The sequence below is a fragment of the Lepisma saccharinum genome, chromosome 28 (genome assembly GCF_977018435.1).
Source record: "Lepisma saccharinum chromosome 28, izLepSacc3.1, whole genome shotgun sequence".
Classification (NCBI taxonomy): domain Eukaryota; kingdom Metazoa; phylum Arthropoda; class Insecta; order Zygentoma; family Lepismatidae; genus Lepisma; species Lepisma saccharinum.
Window position 1 is genome coordinate 20085322 of NC_139256.1, and position 18292 is coordinate 20103613.

The window sequence follows — 18292 nt, forward strand, 5'->3', positions numbered from 1 at the left end:
GGTTGAAACGTTACATGTTAAGTGTTTTTATATCTTCATAAACTGCCTTGGTCAGCAACTTAGTGCTTTTTCAACAAAACATGTTTATTATGGTGTATTCAAAGGGCATAGGCCTTAATACACTATACAGCACAGTACAAAGTTTGCGGGAAACAGAATTTCATCAGTGGTTGACTGCCTTTCCTTTGGGAAGTTCTCTTGTTGACTTCTAGTCATATTTAAAACATTGCATTCTGCTTTTTTATTTTTCCCTTTTGCCTGTCCGTAAGCAAAGTCCAGCTTACTGGGGTCTGGATTAATGAGGTTTTACTGTATTTCTCCTTCTTTCAAGGCTAATGTGATAACAGGCCCATTGAACCTTCCTGGAAATTGGTATCATTCATTTCAAGTTATAAAACGCAGAACGTTTGTCATGTTTATTGTTAATAACAGAAATAGAGTTCATTTGTTAGTATTCGAACAGAATAATCAAAGTAAAAATAATATTTAGATTGAAAAAAAAAACAGGCTATATTTTCATATTCTACCATTTAATCTGAAGAATAAATGGTTCCACAGTTTTCAAAATTCCACAAATTATAGCTTTAAGTGAGAGGTCACACAACATATTTTCCCCTAACTTGAACGAGACGTGAAAAAGTTAATAACAAAATAAAATAACTGTGCCTTTCAGTACCCTAACTGCATAAAAAAACAATGGAAAATTGTCATGCTTGATATTCATTCATCTGGTGGTTCGAGTAGCATATATATAATAAATAACAATATTAATAGTAATAAATATGTATACAATGTTTAAAAACGTTTATTATTATATAACAACAATTATAACCATGGAAATGTATTATTATTGTTATTATTTCTATTATTATACTTTTATCAATGGCCTGACCTCACTACAAAAAATTTCTGACGCCGCCCATCATCACAATCTTATAAAGCAGTCTGTCTTTCCTTCATGTTGATGATACTGCATAGGAATAGCCATTGCAACATGAAAGTGAAATCATGTGAACTTAGCTCACTGAAGTTATTAATTTCCTCATTTGGATACAGAATATGATTATTGGATCTGGAGAAAGTACTCCACACACAGCAATGAAACATCTTCTACTTAAAAGTAAAGCCCTTAACATAATTCAGTGTTTTATATTAGGGCTTGGAAGTTGAAGACCTAAAAAAATGACCTACAGAATGACAAAATCACTAAAAATGACCTAAAAATAATTTTTGCTCTGAAAATAAAAGCCCGATTTTTTCATAAATTTCAAGAGACTAGTTAAATAATTTGATAAAACCCGTTGCTTGGTGATTTAAACTACTGAAGCAAAGTTAAAAATCAAGTTAAGTGCTAATGCAGCTTTGCTTATTTATACTCCACAGTTACACAAAATACACCACAAGTTTCTTGTCTGTAAAGTCATTCACCTCTTTTCAGGGTGGGCCTTTCACGATACAGTAGTCGGCCACCATTTGAAACTATAGTTGTGTTTTGCGTACATCAGATTATATATGTATATATTATATATATTACAGTATGACTAACTTTACTATAAAACCACATATTAAAGTGATAATAGTGGCCAGCAAGGGAACCTCAAAGTAGCTTCACATACAGTATTTTAACTTTGCTGGAGGAAAAATAAATTTAACACAATTAATTATTTAATCGATTCCCAGACATTTCAGTTAAAAATAATATCGTGCTTTTCCATTGACCATATTTTCCATTAATGGCAAACTTGCTAAAAGAAACATCTCAGGAAATTTAAATACGTAAGTTATGTTAGCAATGCAATTAAAATTCACAAAACATCGAGGAAGGAGAAAAAAATGAAGAAAAATGACCTAAAGGCCAAAAAAATGCAAAATACAAATTATGTTTTATTGTTCCAACTGAAGACTGACATCAGATTGTTTTCAATGTTCAGTAAAAGAAGATGATTTTTCATTAACTTTCGAGCCCTATTTATGATATAGCTACGTCAATACATATCCCGAGCCAATTTGATGCAAAAGTACACAAGACTGACTGCAACCAGTGCTTTATTCCAACGATATTCACATTTGATTTTTTCGATGAGTTTTTCTGAAACTAAGCTCAAACATCGGTACTTACTTCTTCCATAAGGATTAGGGTGAACAAGACATCATGATCCCTATTGTAAAAGGGAAGTCTTCCACACATCATCTCATACATTACTACTCCAACACCCCACCAATCTACTGCTCGTCCATAATCATTGTCTTCTAGCACCTGTAAGAGTATGAATTAAGTGATTTAGTCTAGCATCCATTGCACATTAACAAGTGTTAATGTCACAGAAATTCTGAGGAGATATGTGATATTTTCCCCACCTTATATAAATGATATACTACGAGAGATGATCGGAAAAAAGGTTACAAAGCATATAACTTTTGTTTTATTCACGGTAACGTAACGAAAATATATGTGTAAATTAATAACATGTTTGTCTTGTTGCGAGTTTGAGGACTTCGGATTCTGACCATGCATACCCGAGAAGCGGACATTTAAAATGGTGACTCGTCTAGAAAATTGGTCAAGAGTAGAAGTGAGGACAGTGGTGCGGTTCCTGTGGGCCAAAAACACTACACCTGCTGACATTCATAGGCAGATTGTGGAGGTGTATGGGGAGGGGACAATTTCAAGATAACATGTAGCAAAGTGGTGTCGTGCCTTCAGAGAAGGACGGACCAGTATTGTTAATGACAACCCTGGACACAGCGGTAGGCCCAGTACCTCAACCACTGACGTGAACTGTGCTCTTGTGGATGAGTGTATTTGTGAGGACAGAAGAAGAACATTACACTCAATATCAGCTGAGCTGGGACTACCATTTGGTTGGCTGGCCACCATTATCTGACATGTGATGATGTCAAAAGAGCTGCCTCACGGTGGCTACGAGAACTTGATGCGGATTTCTGTACAACAGGCATGGAAAACCTCATGTACCGTTGTGACAAGTGCTTGAACAAAAAAGGTGATTACATCGATGACTAGTGTTGAGTGCCGTCCATCATCAGGTGTGTTGATCTTCCAGCTATGTCTAACACATAAGCCATAATAGGTTTTGTAACCTTTTTTTCGATCATCCCTCGTAGTAAATAAATGAAAAGAAATAAAATATAGAAATATTTTTCTATACTAGATTTACAATCAAAAAGAATGTTAGAGAAAATATGAGTGCATTTGTGATTTCAGTCTTTAAAATCCTGGTAATTATAACAATCATTCAATTTACGATTTTCCCCAGCTTTAAAATTATTAAATCATTATTTAAAACCTAATTCAGTTTCCTTGACTATTTCAGGTCAATGGGAACCCTGTTATCTTTACTTTTCTCACATTTAACACAATAAATTAGGATTATTATATCCATAAGCAGTACCCATTTTAATTATTGTTTTTCCTCCTCGGTAGGCAAAAACAAATGTGCAATTAGCAAATATTTATTTTTTTATTTCATTACCGCTTACACAAGAGGTTAATTGGTCTCTTCTTTGTGCATCTAAAGTAACAGAGTCAGTTCTGAATAAAAGTGGAAAGAAAAATGGGGAAATCTAAAAAATAAAGTATACAAAGACAATCCACATACCATCCGTGAGTTAAGAGAGAGTATTGTACGAGAAATCGGGAGAATTACAGTAGACGAACTTGCACGTGTAAATGCCAATTTCCTTCGGTGATGCCAGGATTGTGTTGCAAAAGAGGGACATCATTTTCAACTCCTTCTGTAGTCAAGGTTAGTACACAATATGAAAACTGTAATTTTAATAGCCGACTCTAGCGACTGTCGCGGACCCTGTTCACCGGGAAAGACAAGCACTGATGCTGGGCCGCTTGCCACCAAGTCTCGTAGCGAATGTCAGGGAATGCTCTGTACTTATTTATATTATTATTACTACTTATTTATTATCAGCACTTAAAAATAAACTTATTATTATTATTATACCCATGATTTTTTTTTAGTTGAAGGGAAAATTAGTCAAAAAAGGGAAGTTTTGCCATCAGATTGTGGCAACACTGCTACACACATCTCTCAAGAGTGAATTATAAATTCATGGTGTTTGTGGGTATCATGTTCATCCCTCACCACATGCAGTTAACAGTTGGTTATTCTGTAAAGTCCTTCAATATCCAAACAGGGGTGCACTTTCCTTAGTTAGCCTCTACAGTGGTGCAGTGGTATTATTGCCACCTTATAATCAAAGGGTTCCAGGTTTGATACCCTGATGACAAACATAGTTGTTCGGATCCCACTTTAAACTCTAGGTCTAGTCCCGATTAGCCTCTCTCTGCATAAAGTGGACTTAAAACAAAAAAATAGTGATAAGAAGCAGCTTGGTTTAAGGCAAAAAGACTTGATGCTAATTGCCACTTCCTCCAAGGAATCAAACTACTGCACCTCAAGAATTGCATCATGGAACAAACCAGGTGGATGGGGCAAGGTGCTATAGATTTCCAGACCATTCAAGACCTGAATTTTCTGCTGAACTATTCCTGACCTGATACATGGGATTCTATTCATGCTGCACGAGGACTTTCTTTGGTTCACAATTTGTGGTTAACACTGGAGCAGAACATCATACACTCGCTGCAGCTGATCTCCATACACGTTCCTATCGATGACCCAAGCTCATAGTGCACAGGACCTTCAAAGTTCTACCACACACAACACCATCTTCTCCTCAACAAGCTGTCTTTGAACAAATGCTTGGCCCCTCTTCTGTTGGGCACAGCCATTGGTTTCCAGTCTCACAATAATGAAGAAAGACCCACTTTATTCATTATTGTTATGATTCTCTATCAAAGACTTGTTTGCAACAAAAGGGTGGCATCTTGCTGAGCTTGATCTGGGGTCAACTCATGGGAAACCATTCGACTTGCCTGGACCTCTTCTACTATCATAGAGGGCTCTTTGACAGCTTGGAGTAGGGTTGGTTACAGGTTGCCCACATGTCGGATTTTTGACAAGAATTGTGTTTCCAGAATCATTTTATTGCTGCATTCTTCGCTGTAGGTGTAGCATTAAACCACCTTTTCCAATAGTGATGTAGGAGCATATGAACAAGAAGTTTCTCCTCAGACAATGTTGTTTTCATTGGTACGCCCACAGGTGTTGGCCTTGACACATGGTCACATGTGTGATACACAGGCACGTTATCAGACAGTGACCAGTAACCACTCTGTCCCACAAACAGAAAATTACAAATTTATGACCTGCGCTGTTGTGTGTGTATATTTTCTTTATAACAAGAGTGCTTTACAAAGGAGAATCTTTAGGAATGAAGTCAGAATGACTAAAAAAAAACCCTTTCAGGGTTCCCATGTTTACACAATACAAAATACTGTTTGTACTGTTGTGTGTGTACACAAACACAAACTCCGTTACACATTTTCAACATCTTTGTTGGGTTCCGATTAGGATGTTGGTAGTGACTCCCATGGGAGGATTACATTTTGGGTGAGTGATTAAATTTGAACCTATTTACAATTTGAAGATATAACGTCATTATTTACTGCATACCACCTCACATGATCACATATCAAAATTGAATACATACAAAAACACTGTATTATTTATACTTCTGGCACCCAAAGTATTATTGAACATGTTATGAATCATTGTTTTTAGTAGGGATGGGACCGATCAATCGGTACTCTATCGGTGTCGGCCGATATAGGCATATTGGTGTATCGGTTTATCAGTAAAATTACTGATTATTTTACCGATCCGATATATCGATAAATATCTTATAATTTAATGCAAAATTCTGCCATTTTGTTGTAATTTTTATGGACAATCTCAATGCCCTACTTTTTAAAAAAGTAATTGTCTAAATATTCAACTTCTTTTGCACTGCAGTCACCTCAAAACACACATTTTTTAAGGAGATCAAGAAACATTTCATGTTCTTCAAGTACCATATCTAATTTTATATTGGATTGGTAGAATATTGGTTATCGGTATTGGTAAATTTTATATCGGTACTTTATCGATATCGGCCAGAATTTCATATCGGCCCATCCCTAGTTTTTACTTATCCATTTGTTATTGCATTCACCTAACAGGCTTACACAACATAAATGTTCTTACACTTACCTCTGGAGCTAAATATTCAGGAGTTCCACAAAATGTTTTGGTTGTCCTACCATATGTGATATCTTCTTTGCAGAGTCCAAAATCAGCAATTTTGATATGTCCGTCTTTATCCAACAACAAGTTTTCAAGCTGGAAGATAAAAGTGCACCTACATTAGTGAAAATATCACCTTCAAGATACAATGTATGCACACCTACATATTTAATTTGTAAATTTCCCCTTATCTAAAATTCTTACTTAAAATGTTGAAACAAGGTGTGTAAGAAACATCTTTAGAAAATTTTAAAAGTTCAAGATTGTAAAGGGACAAGCACAACACAAACAGAAAACATTAAAATGCGAGAATAAACTAAAAACTTCCTCAATGACAGTGGAAGAGACCAACTCTTCGCAAAAAGCTAAAAATATTTGATAAAACACTGTTGTCATCTCCCAACAGGGATGACAAACAGTTGGGAAGTTGCCTGAGGCTAGCAAAATTGGCATATTCAACAAGAATATGATGAATACTTAAAATGATGTTACAAACATGACACATCGGAGGGTCCAGGCCTTGCAGCAAGTGACCATGGGTTAGATGGCTGTGTTCAATATGCAGTCGAGTGAGAAGAACTTCTCGATGAGAGGGACAAGGAATGCCATGCTTAATAGCGTTAATCTTGTTACCATTACAGATCCCACTCTTCTGTCAAGTGTCAAAGAGGCAACAACGAAACACATTCTGCAGGTCACTAGCTGGCAGAGGGTAGACCAGAACGTTGCCATCTGCATCAACAGACTTGGCAGCAGCATCGACTGCTTCGTTCCCCTTATGTCCACGTGACTAGGGGTCCAGCAGAAGCGGACATCAGAACAGGCAGATAAAGACATAAGCCGTCGAAATATGTGCTGCACTACCAGATGACGGGAATTCGGCGATTCTAGATTCTGAAGCACTCTGGTCGAATGAATGATAGGTGAAATTGATGAAGGGACAGTCACCAAGGAGCACTCATGCCCAGGCGTGGACTTAAACACAGAACCTTTTGTAGCAAGATTGTAAGTCACTCAATGTCCTCAGTCAATGTGTGTGTATGTGTGCGATACATATGCATCTTAAGCAATTTATTTCTAAGAATGTGAGGAAGGTTTTTATCACACAATGCAGGAGCTTGTTCCAAATGTATCAAAACTATTCAATTTCACTTCAGAGTACAAGAATCTGATATTTATCTTATCCAAAGACTCAGCACTACGTTGTTAAAGGAATCATAGATGGTAGCACGCAGAAGAAATATTAGGATCGCAGATTATAGTAACAATGCGCATGCGAATTGAATGAGTGTGTTTGGTGAACTGAAATGAATTGTGCTGACATAAATTTATGAATTGAGATAGACATTGGAGATGGATAAAGGCGAGATAAAGAAATGATCGACACGTGCAGCATATATGATTGTATGTAAAGATTAATGAAGTTAAAAAGCGAATACAATTATATATCTATAAGTTCTTAGTGGGAAGGAGTTTTCCCACTAGACCTTTCTGGTTGTTTTCCCCAGTGCGGCACCAACTCAGTGGCAGCCCCCAAGCACTTCCGTTGTGGCGCATCTCTTGCTGACCCAGATCGAGGTCAAGCACGGGACAGGCAGCGCCCTTCGATTAACACCTTTTTTCTGCTTGTATTACGCTATTGCGCAGCAAAATATTGATTTAAATTATTGTTGTATCTTCGACAAAAAGAAGGGAAATATAGCAGGGAAGATACAGAAATCAATCCAATGAAGGAATTTGGATTTAGGTGCCTTGGTAAATAAGAGATATATTTACTAGAAGAATAAATATATAAAAGGCATATGATTTCATTGATTAGTAGAAGAAGACTATCAATTAGTAGAAGAAGAAGTCTATTAACCAATAGAAAATTTTGTCTTATCAACTAATAGAAGAAGTCTAGTAATCAATATGAGAATAAATATATTGAAGAAGTATAAGAAGACTTCTACTAATTAATGGAAGAAGAAGACTGTCGACTAGTAGAAGAAGAAGCCTATTAACCAATCAATAGAAGAAGAAGATTTTTAGCCAAATAGAAGAAGTCCATCATGTATCCTTGAAGGGAATAGAAGATGATCATTAGCCAAATAGAAGAAGTAGTCCATAATGTATCCAGAAAAAAGAAGAAGCTTGTTAGCCAAATAGAAGTAGTTCATCACGTATCTAGAAAGAAGAAGAAGCAGCTTTTTAGCCAAATAGAAGAAGTAGTTCATCACGTATCCAGAAAGAAGAAGCCTTTCTGTAGATGAAATATGTTTAATAGAGATATATGTGATCAAGAAACAAAGAGACAGCTTTAAATACAATCCTGTATATAAATTTAATGTAATATGAAAATTAAGAATATACGGTGCATTGTACCTTCCGTAGTAGGTTAAAGTTGTTTCCTTTGTTTTTTCTTCCTTCTATAATAAGTTATCAATCAGTTTTAGTTGCCCTGAGAATCTCATGTTTTACCCTAGCCTAAGCCAGACTGGTGTCACCCTCTCCGGGACGTGGCAAAATTCCAAAATACTAATGTTCAAAATTATCAATCAAATACTCAGAATCTCTATTAGTTACCCAATTCATCATTAGATGAACTAAAGAATAGAACGGAAACATTTCATGCAACAATGAAAAACCACTCAATTTCAACAGTACACTATTTCATAATTAATATTAAGTACAATTGTGTGGAAATTACTCACTTTTAAATCCCTATAAATTATGCCTTCTTCATGCAAATAAGCTAATGCAGATATTATTTCAGCTCCATAAAATCTTGTCCTTTCCTCTGCGAAGACTCTCTCCCTCGACAAATGGAAAAACAATTCGCCACCATTTACATATTCCATGACAAAACACAATCTATCAGCTGTTTGAAAGGAATATTTTAAAGACTGAAAAAGAAAGAACAATTCTGCTTAGTCTTGTATTCTATAACATACAAAAGTCAAACTCTGAAGCAAGACAGAGAGAACAAGTATCACCAACTTTATTTTTTCAGTAGTAGTAATTAATTTTCACCAAATGTGGTGTGTTCATTGATTGACTGATTACGTTTATTTTACTTGGCCTTTCTACCACTTTATCACTATCAAAAAATGAGAACAAAAAAACACCCATGCCCAGGTCACGATTCAAACCCAGGACACCTGGCCTCGTAGCACGTTGCACTAACCACCCAGCCATGGAGGTAGTCATGGTGTGTTCAATCCTACATCAGAATTGTTTCTACAGTATTGGCCAAATTACTGGACTCATTAGTTGAAAAAATGAAACATAGATAATCTCTTTATGTAGAGAAATTTGACAGATTTAATGTCTTGTAATACACATTGCATTGTTATACACCTCAAGTACTGTGAGTACTTTATATAACCACCTTTGGCTCTTTTCGAGTCCACTTTAATCACTGCTTGTGTACAATTTCTTTATCACTCTTATTTCTAAATTTCACACCACGTGGTTTATGACATTACATGTTGCTCCGAAGATGCAAATAAAGAACACCCTTTCAGCAATCTGAATTAATATTTCCTCTGCTATAACCAAACAAATAGTATAAATAACACATTAAACAATGTACATATTGTTTCAGGCATTTTTGTAAATGTGAAAAATGAGAAAAGAATCGTGCTGCCACCGTTCTTGAGACACAGTAAAAGAAAAGATTGTGGGGAAACAAGATTATATCGAAGCAGACAAACAGTTTACATCCCATAAAAAGTTATACTCCCTCTGTCCCATAATTATAGTCCGGTATGCCAAAATGGTAGTACGGAAATGACAGACGAAGATGCAGATGGAAAGCACAATTTGTACTGATCCTTGAGTAGTAAAGTTGTATGACTCATTCCCATGTTTCATGTTGTTCTTCTGTATACACCAATGTCACAGTTTGAATATCGGGCAATTATTATGAGACAACAAAGGTGTACTGGACAATAATTGTGGGACAGAGGGAGTAACAATCGTCAAATATGTTTAGTTAGAACACTTTCAAAACAAGGAAATGTACTTCTTTTTTACGAGTCCAATAATTTGGCCAATACTGCATATTGTTACACCATTCTTGCATAATTTACACATAAGAAAATAAATACGTTTGTAGTGTTTCAGGAGCTCAGTCATAGAATTAGATAATGAAATCACACGTGTAATTAGTTACAGGCAGAGCCTACAGATCGCCTGATTTCTCTTACTACACCAGTCTAGTTGCAAGGCAAATTTTCCTCCTCCTCTCAACCAACATGGCCTGGGTTTCGATGCTCCAAGCATAGAAATCCACGAGTATCTGAGAGCCTTGCAAGCTTCCAAAGACCCAGTTTATCCACTGCGACCTTTCATTGCAACTATGCACCATCTCCAGGGCTACGAGTCATGAAGGCACTATTGCAACTTTTAGATTGTAAATCACACACTACTCAAAGGAAAATTCCAGTAAAACAAGCATTTATACTATTAATAAATGTTCATCAAATTTCATTAATCAGAAATGCAGATAAATCCATTTCTAAAGTTACGTTTCCTCCATGGTAGAACACTTTTGTATCACAGACACTGTACTGTAATGGGGTACGAAACCAAGTGCTCTTGTCTCAGTAGCGGAGTGTGTTGAGTGATACTCACGACTTCAGCACCAATTGGTTATACACATGCTAATATACATATACAATAATTGTATTTGAAAAGTCATAATACTGCTACATGCAGTGAAGAGTGGATATAATTAATACAATAAATAGTTGTGTGTGTAAATATTCAAATATATTAATCATCATCTACACACAATAATAATAATTATAATAAATACTTTGCAATGAGATACTTGTGTAGAAATTTACATTAACCAAACAACTACCTAACAGAAACACTCATAATTATACTGGCATTATAATGGCAACAGTACAGCTTACTTTACTAACACAAGGGCTGTTCAAAGATCTTTTGTATATAAATTTGTTGAACAGAATCAACAGAGATGGTGCCTAGTTGTGTCCTTCGTTAATAACTTGGCCCAGTTTCAAAGCTGCAGCTACCCGCAGTAACACAGTAGATCACATTGAGTGCAGGTGTGTTGAGTATCCGAGGCGATTTTCCGTTACCTTACCAGTGTGTATGTGTGAAATGGAATTGCAGAAAACTTTCAGAGAGATGTACAACTTGTTACATGAAGCCTACGGCGAGGAATGTTTCAGTTGAACACAGTGTTACGAATGATACAGATGTTTCAGATCGGGTCAAACTTCCATCGAGGACAACACTAAAATCTGCATGCCCATCCACCTCTACAGACATCGATCATGTGGAAAGGGTGCGGGAAGTCATGCATGCAAAACGTCGTTTCACCGCACGTGAAGTTGCAGCATTCTATGCTAACGTCATGCAACGATTATGAGAAAAGGTGTGGCGCAATAGGCCACAGATCTGGGAGAACAAGTCCTGGATGGTTCATAATGCACATGCTCATTCCTCACTTGTTATCCAGGAGTTTTTGGCAAAGCACCAGACACCGGTAGTCCCACAACCAGACTACTGACCAGATTTGGCAGCAGCACACTTCTTCCTCTTCCCCAAGATGAAATCAACCCTCAGAGGTCACACATTCCAGACAACAGAAGAGAACAAGGAGAATTCGCTATGAGACATACAGGTCATTTCAAAACTGGAGTTCCAGCAGGACTGGAAGAAACGCTGGGAATGATGTGTGCACAGTAGAGGAGAGCACTTTGAAGGAGACAGGTTTAAATAGCTGGTGGATATTACCATTTTCTCAATTTTGTAAAAGTTCAGTTTCTTTTTGAACAGCCCTTGTGTATATTTAAGAATTAGCTACAACAATTACTTACAATTAGAAAGGGATGATTTGTTGTCCTTAAGACCCTATTTTCCGTCAGCGTATGAGCTACTTCATCTTTCTTGATAATCACCTCCTTTTTCAAAATTTTGATTGCGTATAGATGACCCGTTGTCTTTTCTCTACACAATATAACTTTTCCAAATGTTCCTTTGCCAAGAACCTTCAGAAATTCAAAATTTTCTAATGTCTAGAATGAAAAAGAAACAAGAATATATATTTAAATTTATTACAGCAATGAAGACAAAAATCAGTTGATAATGTACCATGAATATAGCTAAATGAAGATATTCAGTTTGCATAAAATTCATCCATTGAAAGCATAATTCTGATGTTCCTGTGAAGCTATGTTTAACATGGGAAACAAGTGCAGATTTTGTTATCTTGACCCTGGGTGAGGTCAAATTTTTTTAATTATCATGATTTTATGGATATGCTACTTAATTACGTAGGTACTTGTGCAAAACTGAGTAATTAGCGTAAATCAATTTATTATGTATTTTTTTAGGTGCATAATTCTATGTATATCTACCTTTGTACAGCGAAACTCCGATTTTACATTTTCCCTGCATTATACATTCAATTTTGATGGTCCCAATAGAGCAAAATGCTATAAAATTTACCCAATTTTACATTTTCCCTCATTTTCAGTTTCTTCAGCTTGATCCCATGAAAAACGTAAAATCAAGGTTTCACTGTAATTTCTTTGTACTGGGTGGTGCAAAAAGAACACATGCTTTTGGAATAAGTGTAACATCGTTGATTTTCAAGATACAAACATTTTATAAACACCAAAGCCATCAGTAAGAAGTGCAGTTTTGATAGGTATACAGTCATGATTTAAGTATGGAAGATGATGTCCTTGTTGCTGTACACACATCCGGAGCCTCTTCTCAAACTTCCGCATTGCCCTTGCCAACATTTTGTCTGGGACAGCTGTAATTTCTTCACGAATGACAACTTTCAGCTCATCGACTGTACGAGATTTGCGAACGTAGACCTTTGACTTGCGCAGAAAATGCAGCTTGCTTTGTCAGATAAAATGTTGGCAAGGGCAATGTGGAACTCTGAGGAGAGGTTCCGGATGTGTGTATGGAACGAGGACGTCATCTTTCAGACATCATCTTCCATACTAAAATCATCACTGTATACCTATCCAAACTGCATTTCATGGTTTTGGTGTTTATAAAACATTTGTATCTTGAAAATCAACGATGTTACACTTATTCCAAAAACATGCATTCTATTTGCTCCACCTTGTACTATCATCCTATCTCAAACATTGTCGAAAAAGTGGCTGTTTGGGCTCTTAAAAGTTAAAAAAGAAAGGGCCAATGGCAACATACACCATTAGCTAGAGTCTGTGTGACTGAACAATAAGTACAAAGGGGTTTGCACTTTGAAGTAATTATGTGCACTGAGCAGCCTTGTTCCAATAAGCAATAAGAATTTGAAACTTCTAAATTTAGAATTTTGGCCCAATTATTAGTGAAAAGTGACAATCAGAAACACTTCTGTACATATCAAACTGCAGTTAATTAAAGTTACTAAATTTCAAAAATTATGTTTTTTGATTTAACAGCTGGACAAAATAATTTACCCCCTATATCCTGTTGCAACCCAAGTGCCTTTCCATATAAAGATATCCCTAGCCAAATTAAGTAGAGAAGAGGGTGCACCGAACCCCAGAGGGAAGATAAAGTGCAGGTAGGCAGATTAGTAACAGCTTATAAGTTAAGAAATATAGTGCAACTGCCAAGGCTGGTGTGCACAAATATTGCAGTAAAAAATAACAAATCAATTATTATTATACATATGAAGTAGATATAATGAACCATCATAGATTGTGCACAGATTATTTTGCAGGCAATGTGGCGGAAATTTCGGGTACTGAATATGAACAGTTCATGCTTAAGTATGAGAATTCTGCAAGAGGAGGTATGTATTTGGTACTAATTTGCTGTAGTTCATACAGATTTCTTCATTTTTGCACGGTAAGCTGCTTACCGTGGGAGGTTCCTGTGGCATTGTCTGGCATCTGGGGGATGTTTTCTGTCGTGTGTGAGTGTATCATAGCGGAAATTGTTATTTTTGTTTAACTATGCCTGACTAAACCTAGCCTAGCCTTACGTAGTGTTTCTTGAGGATGGAGTGAATATTACCAAGAAACATTACGTAACGTTAGGTTGGGCAAACATAGTTAAAATTTGTTCCATCCCCAGGAAGCGATATGTAGGGTTGGGTTTGGTTAGGTTAGGCAAACATAGTTGGAAAAAATAATTTCCGCTATGATACATTCAGGCATGGCGGGGGGCACCTTCCATATGTTGGGCAATGCTACAGGAACTTATTACGGTGAGTGGTTTCTTGTGTGAAGGTGGGGAGGTCTGTTTGAGCTATAGTAGATTGGTACCTTCTCACCACCTGATGAAAGTAGTGGCAGCCAAGGCACACACTCATAGGGTAATTAGGGTACATAACAAATAAAATTTAAAATTCTGATTTAGTACTCCAACATAAAGAATAAGCATCATGTGAACAAAGCCAGTGTGACATTTGACATTTCTACTTACCTGTCTGCTTCGCGGATTATTTTTTGGCGTGTATTCGCATTTTTTTATCAATTTTTTTTTTTTTTTTTTAAAGTGTTTTTGTAGTAGTTGTAGTGCCTAGTGTGTTTGTGTTTATTTTGTGTAGTAGTTATGCTGTATAATGTGTTTCTGTTTGTCTTGTGTAGTATCGGTGGTGTGTATGTATGTGTCTTGTGTTGTAGTTGTGCTGTCTAGTATGTATGTGTAGTAGTTGTGCTGTCTAGTATGTTGGTTTTGTCTTGCGTAGTAGTTGTGGTGTCTAATTTGTTTGTGTTTGTCTTGTGTAGTAGTTCCTCCATTCATATTGGGGGTTAGGCGTAGAGCTGACAACTCTGCACTGTAAAAACACATGTCAAGAAACAACAATATAAGGCCATGGATGTTCCCAAGGTAAAATATTCCGGAGGTAAAATAGTCCCCCGTTCGGATCTCCGGGTGGGGACTACTTTGGGAGGTCTCTGGACTAAGGATAAGATCTACGTTAGGAAGAAGGATATTAAATTAGGCACCTGGAATGTTCTGAGCCTTTACCGGCCTGGGGCATTTCAGTGTACAGTTAATGAGATAGTTAAGTATAAATTAGATGTAGTAGCTGTCCAGGAAGTTAGGTGGCCAGGAGAAGGGAATTGTAAAACTAAAAATTATACTTTTTTCTATGGTGGTACTGAAAATCATAATTTTGGAACAGGCTTTTTCATAAATAATAGAATTATATCGGCTCTTAAAACAGTAGAATTTATTAATGATAGGATATCATATGCAGTTTTACAGGGTAGGTGGTGTAAAATTATTTTAATAAACATACATGCACCAACGGAAGATAAAGATGATAATACTAAAGATGATTTTTATGCAGAGTTAGAACAGGTCTTTGATAAATTTTCTCAGTATGATATGAAAATTCTGTTAGGTGACTGTAATGCACAAATTGGCAAAGAAGAGACATTTAAACCCACGATTGGTAAAGAAAGTCTTCATGAATTAAGTAATGATAATGGTATAAGATTGATTACTTTTGCAACCTCAAAGAATTTAATTGTGAAAAGTACCACTTTTAAACATAAAGATATCCATAAATATACCTGGTCTTCTCCAGATGGTAAAACTCACAATCAGATAGATCATATTCTCATTGATAAGAGAAGGCATACTAGTATAATTGACGTTCGTACACATAGAGGTGCTGACTGTGCTAGTGACCATTATTTAGTAATTGCTAAATTAAGAGAAAGACTCTCAGTGATAAATCATAAGCAACAAAATCTAAAAGTTCTAAAATTTGATACAGGAAAGTTTACTGATGAAAGAATTAAGAAAGATTACCAAATTAAACTGTCAAATAGATTTGATGTTTTGCAGGATTTAAATGATGATGAAAATATAAATGAAACAGACGTAAATAAGAATTGGGAGCACATACGTAATGCAATAGAATCAGCAGCTAAAGAAAGTATAGGATACCATAAACCGAGAAAAAGTAAGCCATGGTTTGATAATGAATGTCATAATCTAATAGAAATAAGAAATCAGGCTAGACTTAGGTGGTTAAATAACTCTGATGATACAAATCTAAACAATTATAATAGAATAAAGCGAGAAGTTAACCGCACGTTTAGAAGTAAAAAAAGAGATTACTTGAAAACCAAAATTAACGAAATTGAAACAAACAGCAAAAATAAAAATATCAGAGATTTATATAAAGGTGTAAATGAATTTAGAAAGGGGTGGCAACCTAAAGTAAACTTGATAAAAGATAAAGACTGTGATTTTCTAGCTGACCCAAGTGATATTCTAAATAGATGGAAGAACTACTTTAATGACCTTTTAAATGTCCATGTAGGAGATAAATCAGAAGTGAATGAAGTACACACAGCAGAACCTTTAGTTCCAGAACCCAACTTGACTGAAGTTAAAGATGCTATTAAAAGGCTAAAGAATAACAAAGCACCTGGCATTGATTTAATACCAGCTGAGTTAATTAAATATGGTGGAAATTCATTAATATGTCAAATTCATAAATTAATTTGTTTAATATGGAATAAAGAAGAAATCCCTCAACAGTGGAAAGAATCCATAATTGTTCCTGTGTTTAAAAAAGGTGATAAAATGAACTGCAATAATTACCGTGGAATTTCTCTACTCTCAACAACATATAAAATATTATCTAACATTCTTTTAACAAGACTAACCCCATATGCTAATGAAATTATAGGTGATTATCAATGTGGATTTAAACGTAACAGATCAACTACAGATCAAATTTTTCACATCAGACAGACACTTGAAAAAAAGTGGGAATATAATCAAAATGTCCATCAGCTATTCATTGATTTCAAAAAAGCATATGATTCAGTCAAAAGAGATAAACTATATAATATATTAGTTGAGTTTGGAATACCTAAGAAGCTTGTTAGTATGATAAAAGTATGCACCAGTGAAACAGAAAGTAAAATTCGTGTGGGTATTAATATGTCTGACAAATTTACAATTCATGATGGGTTAAAACAAGGAGATGCATTATCTCCATTGCTCTTTAATTTTGCCTTAGAATATGCTGTTAGGAAGGTAAAAGAAACTAAAGAAGGACTAAAATTAAATGGTGTGACTCAGTTGTTAGCATATGCAGATGATGTAGACTTACTGGGGGATGATGTGAATACAATTAAGAATAATGCTAAAATATTTTTCAAAACTGCTAAAGAGATAGGTTTGGAAGTTAACAAAGAGAAAACTAAATATATGCTTACAGGCCGAAACCAAGTGTTAGGTAATAATCAAAATCTAATTATTGATAACAACTCGTTTGAACCAGTTTCCAAATTCAAATACTTAGGAGTAATATTAACAAATGAAAATTATATTAAAGAGGAAATAAAAAGTAGGCTTAATTCAGGAAATGCATGTTACTTCTCTCTTCATAAACTTTTGTCTTCTCGTTTAATATCTAAGAAACTGAAAGTTAAAATATACAAAACAGTAATTTTGCCTGTAGTATTATATGGATGTGAATCTTGGTCCCTTACATTGAAAGAGGAACATAAATTGAGAGTATTTGAAAATAAGATCCTTAGGAAAATATTTGGACCTAAAAGGGATGAGGAGACAGGTGAGTGGAGAAGGTTACATAATTTAGAACTACATAATTTGTATTCATGTCCAGATATTATTAGAATAATTAAATCAAGAAGACTTAGGTGGGCAGGCCATGTGGCACGAATGGGAGAGGAACGAGGAGTTTACAGGATTCTTGTTGGGAAACCTGATGGTAAGAGACCTGTAGGAAGGCCAAGACGAAGATGGAGGGACAACGTTGAGATGGACCTAAGGGAAATCGGTAGGGATGGAAAAGAGTATATAGAACTTGCTCAAAATAGGGAAACATGGAAGGCCTGTGTTGCTGCAGCCATGAACCTTCGGGTTTAAGAAGGCTAGAGAGTTAGTTAGTTAGTTAGTTGGAGGTATGTATTTGAACATTTGAATGTTACCCAGGATATTGCATGAGTTGTTGTACAGCAAGAAAATGGAATGGAAAAAATAATTGCAATGATACAGCAAGATTTTAAAAATTATAGTTTAGGAAAAAATATATAGTACCTTTGTTAAATAGGATAAGAAAGAGTAGAATAAATTTCAGAACATAATTCTTTGTTTTACTCTAAATAATGAAATGGGATTTTCACTGCATAGTGAACAACACT

At 35.6% G+C, this 18292-nt stretch overlaps 1 protein-coding gene across 1 annotated transcript in view; it reads right to left on the minus strand.

The window, feature by feature from the left end:
• Positions 1-18292, minus strand: part of Akt (AKT serine/threonine protein kinase) — an 89012-nt gene that overhangs the window by 13048 nt on the left and 57672 nt on the right. The window contains exons 6-9 of the mRNA XM_083114129.1: positions 11996-12193; positions 8852-9043; positions 6126-6254; positions 2120-2257 (exon numbers count right to left, since the gene is read on the minus strand). Coding sequence (XP_082970255.1) covers positions 2120-2257; positions 6126-6254; positions 8852-9043; positions 11996-12193 — 657 coding nt within the window. The remainder of the gene's footprint in view (positions 1-2119; positions 2258-6125; positions 6255-8851; positions 9044-11995; positions 12194-18292) is intronic.